The 7,696-nt window shown below is 46.8% G+C and overlaps 1 protein-coding gene across 1 annotated transcript; it reads right to left on the bottom strand.

The window, feature by feature from the left end:
- Nucleotides 1-6,613: 6,613 nt before the first annotated feature.
- TRAVEDRAFT_77901 (uncharacterized protein) lies at nucleotides 6,614-6,817 on the bottom strand (the record flags this gene model as incomplete). The annotated part of the gene is made up of 1 exon (XM_008045748.2): nucleotides 6,614-6,817. A coding segment is annotated over one exon (204 nt), but the record flags the coding sequence as incomplete, so codon positions are not given.
- Nucleotides 6,818-7,696: the final 879 nt, after the last annotated feature.

The following is a 7,696-nucleotide window of genomic DNA, read 5'->3' as shown; positions in this document are numbered from 1 at the left end:
GTGCTCATAATGCTATACAAACATCCCCATTGCATTCTCCTCATCAACAGCTTTCTGGTGATATATAATAGTGGTATGTTACACCATACACTTGTCTATTAATGAGCACATTATGTCGAGCTGTGGCTGAAAACAAACAAAGCCAAAGCTAGTGGCACGACGACGCTAATCCGCGGGCGTGCCATTGGCTTTGGTCTTGTTTGGCTCCAAACAGAGAAGGGTCAATATCTTGGCTTCTGCTTGTCCAAATGGGACATATTACATATCACCAGGAAGCTGTTGATGAGGAGAATCCATCTGTGCAAGAAAATCAAGGATATGGTTGCAGTGTAATAAGATATGGACTGGATAAATTCCTATTAGTGCCACAATTGGCAATGTGCGCTGGTGGCCTAGCATATTGATCAAATGGTCAAGTATAATATACCACTGGGCTCAGAATATTGATCTATATTCAATGGCAATGTCATGATACTAGTGTACCTAGAAGTGCACTCTACAATAGATGTAATATCTCAATGTATCACTAGGTAGAGGTAAGTGGGCATGATTAAAGCCACATCTCTATTAGTTCTGAAGGTATATCCATGATTCTTTCCATGGTAGGCCCAGTACACAGGATAGAGTGGAATATAGACATATAATTGATACCTGAACATACTTTTAGCTTTAAATAGCACAGAAGTAGTATTTGCCTACACAGTGGTATAAAATGCACTACATTGTGTTTTGTGCAGTAGTCTGCTTACTGATAAATGCTGACATATATATGTCATTTGAATCTGATTGCCATGTTCTATACAATGGAGATACTTCCAGGCCCGATATGTGTTACATTGTGTATAAATGGCCAAGCCGCTTTTTGGCAGTATTTCCCTTGCTGTTTCACCACTTCTAATCCATATAGCACATCTTATATATCATTAGGAAGCCATTGGTGGGTTAACAGGATGCCATTTGAAGGCATCAATTGGAGTACAAAGCGATAAATAGATTTCCAGGTTCTGATAATGCAGATTGTATGCACATCATGTAGTGTTCATGCTCAGTCTGTCATATGCCTGTTCTTACCATCACATCCTAACACACCTCCATTACATAGGACAGAAGATAGTGGTAGCAATGCATCAAATGAACTGGCTGGCAGATTAACACCTCTGTATTGCATATAATGGTATGGTCATACCACCTTAGATCCACATTGAAAGTAGCTTTCTGAAGATAGACATTTATCCCATGTTATGGTAAAAATGAGCCAACAGTACACATACTGTATTGCAGTTGGGCTCCCTTCACAAATTTCTTGATAATCTGGTACCTACTGGTCTATATGTCATAAAATGTATATCACCAGAAAGCTATGGATGAGGAGAATTCATCTGTGCACACAAGATTCTATCAATGCCACAATTAGCAGTAAGTGCTCAATAGCACAAACCTGATGTGCATCATTGCCTCACCCACAAATAGTATATACCACCAGATTCAGATTTTCAATCTCTATTCAAGGATGTTGCTGATATATTTGTTAATTGATCCTACAAGGTAGAACAGCCATCATTATCGTAGTAGTATAGCTTGGAAGCCTTCAGAAAGCTACACCTTCCTCCACCTCATCAATCGGATGTGCCAGTCATGGCCCTCTCCACCCATGTACATCGCAAATGTCAGATGTCCACATCAAGTGACACTGTCTCTGCTGACAAGATCAATCCTATGGATGCTGACCTCCTTCAGGCCTCAGCGGCGTGAGGATATGGCCCATACACATGTAGAAGGGGTTGGTGAGCATACATCAGTGATTGGCTTTGTTGGAGATGTGTTTGATGTTTGATGAGAACAGATTTGTGAGGAGGATCTGCCTGGTGCAGTTTGCATGTCAGTGTCCCACACACCACGCACCGAGTCAGAAAATGGGCCTAACCTGCAATTATAAAACCAAGTATTCACAACATTATATCCCTTCTACCCTGATTTACAGGCCGGGTCTTAGACTAACCAGAAAAAGCATGCTACACACACACCCATACAGGCATTGACTTATGTAGTTATCTATCTTAGGCTTTGGAGGTGGCCTGGGATAATGGCTCCAAGGAATTGGCAGAGACCACCTGGCCTGCCTTATTTGTGATGGTGACCACTAGTCTGGGTGTCAGCAGCGTGAGCTGTGCAGAGAACAAGTGTGACTCATTGTGTGGGTACCCGTGGTTATTGTACCATTTCACATATGAAGTCATTGTGTCCTGCACATGGCACACCTTGTGGCTGTTGAAGAAGCAATGGCAGCTTTGCACAGGACTGCCTGGGAGGACACAAAGATGCTCATTCAAGCTGCCACATCCAAGCAATCCAAAGGCCATGCCAAGCATGCACTTGTGCTCCTGGATGAGGTGCTGGAGCTGCTGTGGATGGCAGAGCCAAGTGGGGTTGCAGATGACGCTGACTATTGGTACTGGGCTGAGCAGGTCACAGTTGCCCTGGTACATCCCGCACCTCATATATTGTATGCAGACTGACTTGCTACTCCCATAAGATACCTCAGGTGTCTCTGGCGTTGAGGCTACATGCATTGTGGAGTATGCTGACTGCCAGCTGCTCAATAATCACAAGGACTTGGAGGAGTGGGCTGAGGAGGCCGACCACGCTCCAATGCCTCCACCTGCTGCTCCCATCACACTGCTGCACAAACTGGCGCCTGCTCCTGTTGTGCCCACACCCTTAGGTCTTGTGCACTGCACGGCAAGTACTGGCACATGTTGAGGTCCCACCTTGCATGCTGTCCGCCATGTCTACTGCCACAATCACCACCTTGTCTCGTAAGGCATGGGCACACATTGCCCACTGCCACTACTGGACAAGACTTTCCTGTTGTTGACAATGAATTGGACAAGGTTGAGGAGGTCTCTGCATATGCACACCACACACTTCATGGTAAACAGCAGGTTTTCCGGTGTTGTGCAGCCTGCAAAGAAGGTCAAAAAGCCCAGCTTGACTGGGAAGCCTGTGCGGTCAGTTAGGAAGGGCATCACCCATGTTGGCAACCGAGCTACAGCTCCTGACAAATTGGTAAGTTGTATCATAAGCTGTGGGCTGCTCACTAACCCCACCATTTTGAGTACAAGTACCCATGCTGCTCACACTGCAGGTGTGGTGGTGGCAGACATAGTGGGAAGTGAGAGGGGAGTGGGGCAGGATACAGGACAACACAAAGAGGTGGAAGACAATGACAACCAAGGTTTACAGAAGGTTGTCATGATGGGAGTGAGGCATTGTCTGAGTGGTGTCACATGTCCGGGTTCGGTGGGCGTTGCAATCACATCACTCACTTGCCTAGATTTCTCTTGCCCACCTGCACCAGGTAAGCCATCATTCTCAGCCTGGCTATGCTATTTTTGCAGGGCACACACATGTGCATCATGCAACATGTGACCATGCATCCACGTCAGGAACACTGTCTGTACTGACCTCCCATGAGACATCCAGCAAGGGGCTGACGGCCCTTGTTTTGTAGGATACAAGAAGGGGCAGAATTGATCAGTGCAGCTATTTGCAAATGGCCCTCAAATGCCGCTCTCCGTGATGCCCAGACTTCTAAAGCCTGCCCTCAATGCACAAGCTGTAGCATCACAAAGGACCCACAGCAATTGGCACAGGCATTCAAAAATGTGCATCGAGGGCTTACCAACAACAACACTCCCGCCTCGCAATGCACATGGTTGGCACAGACAACTGTGACAATGCTGCATGTCCTATATGCAGTAATCAAGTAGCTTGTTGGCTAGAGTGGTCACTTGAAAGGTCTTGCAGTGACTGAGAGAGTCCAGGGCAGGGGATACAATGGAATCATGCAGGAGGACGCCCAGGTAGAGGCTGAAGTGAATGTGTGCTAGGATACACCAATACTGAGTTGACTCTGGCTGTGCAGCAATCACCAGAACACTGTTTCCCACCCTCCTGGGACAGCACTGTTGACCCTGGACAATACCCTGGTACGTTCAGCTCGCCCTAGCCGCACTTGGAGCACCAGCGACTGAAAATCGCAGTTTGCAGAGATATCATTGTGTGCAAACAGGTTATCATTATAAGACCACAATAATTTGAAGCTCATCTCCAGATAATTAACAATAATCACAATACATTATGAATGCAAACTAGTGCAAGGGCTATCCCATACCTAGCAGTGTAAGGGCATCATTGTAGGCACTTGCATCTTTGAGGAGATCACATAGCTCTCCACGCAACAACTATAAATAGGTGAGGAGATCAGTAACCCTCAAGTATACACCATCATTGACCCACTTACCAGCTGTTGATCTCCATGTTGGCCCATTCGGTCACATTCTGTGCGCTTGCAAGCATGGTGAGACTGCCTAGGTATACAGTTGTCCGAATTTGGCCATTGTAAGCCTCCTTGAGTTTCTTGGACAAATGAGAGCCTGTCGTGGTGTCAGTGACTTCCCTGAGCTAGAGGGACATGGCTTACCAATGTTCTCTAGTTTTTGCCTGTTCCAGAAGTTGAATAGGTCATTCAATGTGCCGTGGTGTCTCACCTCACCTTCAGCTTATCAATAAGAAGAGTGATTTGTCGATCACCAGCCTCCATGCTCCATGCACCCAAGGCGACAGCAGACGATTGGGATCCTGGATCTGGGCTGTATTTGAAACACCCCCGGAGGCGAAGAAATGTCAAAGCAGCCGCAAGCGGACAGTAGAAGGGGACCCAACTCCTCCCATCCTCGGCCACACTCTGCATGTCGACTTGTCACCAGCCCTGACCACTGCAAGACCAGGAGAGATGAGATATGGCAGTGTTGGACAAGACAGGAATGAAACATGGGCATGGAAAAAGGTGCATACTGTCCATGGCAAGTTCTCGGCTCACACCGCAAGGTCAAGGAACACACTGACACATGGCCAGCCTGGGCTCATGCTGCACCTAGTCTATGTGGTGTCCACATGCTTCCATTGCCCTGCCACATGCAACTCTGGCCACAAGTACAAGTAGGCCCCAGTGGCTCACCTGCAGTAGGTAGCCTGCATATTTGGGGTAGTATGCTATGGTATACAAGCTGATTTTTGATTGTCTACATAGCTGAATTTACTCAATGGCAGCGCGGACAAGCAGAGAGGACCCGTCACAACAAAGAGGTCAACGTGCTCTGTGACGAAGTGTACGCACACCAGCAGGCTACAATGTACATGCACATGCGTGATGAGTGTCAGGCTTTATATGATACCACTCAGCATGAAGGTTTTGATGGCGAGCAGCTCAATCATACATTCTGCGCCAATGCCAAGCACCTTCCACCAGAAGGAAGCCATGTTTTTGTGAAGTATCTACATACTTGACCGTTCACAATGTACATAACCACGTACTCGCCCCAGCTCCTACATACTGACAAACAATGAAGTTTCCACTCGTCAGAAGGCATTCAAAAAATTGGTTGAGATCCACCAGAGTGAGAAAGACAAACACACTGACGCAGCGGCATCGGAACTGCGTAAACGCGCAGCACAATTCATCAAACTAGGTATTGAGCTGGACTCAGATCGGTGAGCATTGCACAAATGTTCTGTTGAAGCCATACTGATTATGCTTCAAGTTGATGTAGATACAAACTATGGATGCGCAAGCAGATGGTCCAAGATGGCACTGAGCTCACCAACAATGCCACACACAGCCTACCTGCTTCCCTTGCTGCATATCATGACAAGCTCAAGCAGTGGCAGGCTCTTCAGCCTGAGATCATGCCCTCGCTTTGCTCTCCTAAAGCAATGGCAATGGTTCGATGTCACTTGACAACAATGACAACGATGGGGAGGAGGTCGTGGTACTCAGTCTACCATCCGACTTCAACAGCACGGAGCTCAAGCAGTACAACCTAAGGCTGCTAGCCACCTATGAGCTGAAGATCTGTATTGGACTTGCCTTTGACCGCCTTGAAAAAGGGTCAACAATCAGGTCATCATGGTGCAGTGTTCCTTGACAGCAGGAAGACCCCTAGTGGTACTACAGCGCACACACGGGCGAACACGGAGATTGCAGCCACGTGTCAGCTCACACAATGACTGGCAGATTGGTATAATCACAACTTTGAGCGCATCAGCACTCTGCGTCTTCTGCTGGATTCCAAATCCACCACCAATAATGTGTGCCGGCTGTCATCTCGCATGGTGTAAGACCAGCGAAGTCAGAGTTCCTTGTGGGTGTGGCTGTGGAATTTCGGCAGGCGGCACAATAGGTCCTCCACCAATAGCACGAGGTCGGGAAAATGAACATGGAATCGCCCCAAGAGCTGTCGCAAATACATGCAGATGACATTGCATGTGAATGCACACTCTTGAAGGTCTTCTGTTCCGTGCAGACCACCTTGAAGCGCCAGGTCCATAAACAGATAGCTATATTTGAGGATGTGGATATTCATTACAAATAATTATAATCATTACAAAGTTGGAGCAAATTTGAAGTCATACTTTTATATGTTGAAGAAAATTATGTGCCAACAATGATTACTTTGATTTCAAAGTCAAACATTTTAATATATATATCTCTTTCTAATAGCAATTACAAAGGACTACACTGATTATAAATGCTGAGGTAATCCTTCCTACTCTACATTCTGGTATATACAAGTACACTAACACGCCTCTTACCTGCTTTCTGAAGCAGGCTGGAGTCCAGGGTCAGTACATTACCCTCTGGCACAAGATTAGTCCCAGTCTTCATCCCATCATGGAACCACACATCACCATGCCTGTCCACAACACGACATGTGAAGTGGAATTTCCCAAAGTAGATCAGACCACACAGCCTATACCGCTCAGGATGATCAGGCAATGTGACTTCAGTGCAAATGTCTGCCTTGATGTTGTGAATATTCAGTGCTATGAATGCTGGAGGCTCATCATATCTGATGCATTGATGGAGTGTGCGCTCACACTGGGGACACATCTGAGAAGTCTTCTGATTGAAGATGGCACCCATCCAGGCATCTGCCTGCACATCTTCTATGGGGAATGTACAGTGACTTACAAAACTATTTCCAGAAACGGTCACTCGGCGCCTTTTGCTGAATATCTCGGTAACGGCTGCGCGTAATGCTACAATTCAAATTGCATTAGGTAGACATATGTCTTGGCTTTCTATAGGTACTTGTTTCATAAAAATCGGGTGCGAACTTTCAAAGATATGATATGTTCTTTACCCACATCTTCTGGAAATAGTTTTGTAACGCGCATTTTGGCAGGGAACAACTGGGTCGTTTTTGGCCAAGCGTGTTGTGAATGTCACATGATACTGTGGGAATATATTATATAATGTTTACTGAGGTGATGCCACATCAGCGCTGCTGGAATACTCCTCCACCTCTGCCACCACCATGCCCCCAGCACTCTCTGAAGCCACTCGCAACACCATCATTCAGCTTTGTAACCAGAAGCTTCCCATCTCCATGATACACACTAAAACTGGTGTCAGTAAGAGCCAGATCAGCAAGATTCGCTCTGCCAACTGCCCTGGAGTCCACAAGTCCAAGGGTGGCCGTCCATCACTCCTTTCCCCCATCAACATCTGCCACGCTACCCGCTTGGTTGAGACCGGCCAGGCCGATACTGCCACTCAGGTCCATGATACCCTCAAGGACACCTTCCTAAGACGTGTCTCTGTCCAAACCATCCGTCGGGCGCTGAAGCGGGC

This window comes from Trametes versicolor (assembly GCF_000271585.1).
Source record: "Trametes versicolor FP-101664 SS1 unplaced genomic scaffold TRAVEscaffold_12, whole genome shotgun sequence".
In the NCBI taxonomy this organism is placed as follows: domain Eukaryota; kingdom Fungi; phylum Basidiomycota; class Agaricomycetes; order Polyporales; family Polyporaceae; genus Trametes; species Trametes versicolor.
The sequence above is the reverse complement of the archived record's forward strand: the minus strand, read 5'-3'. Positions and strand labels throughout refer to the sequence as shown.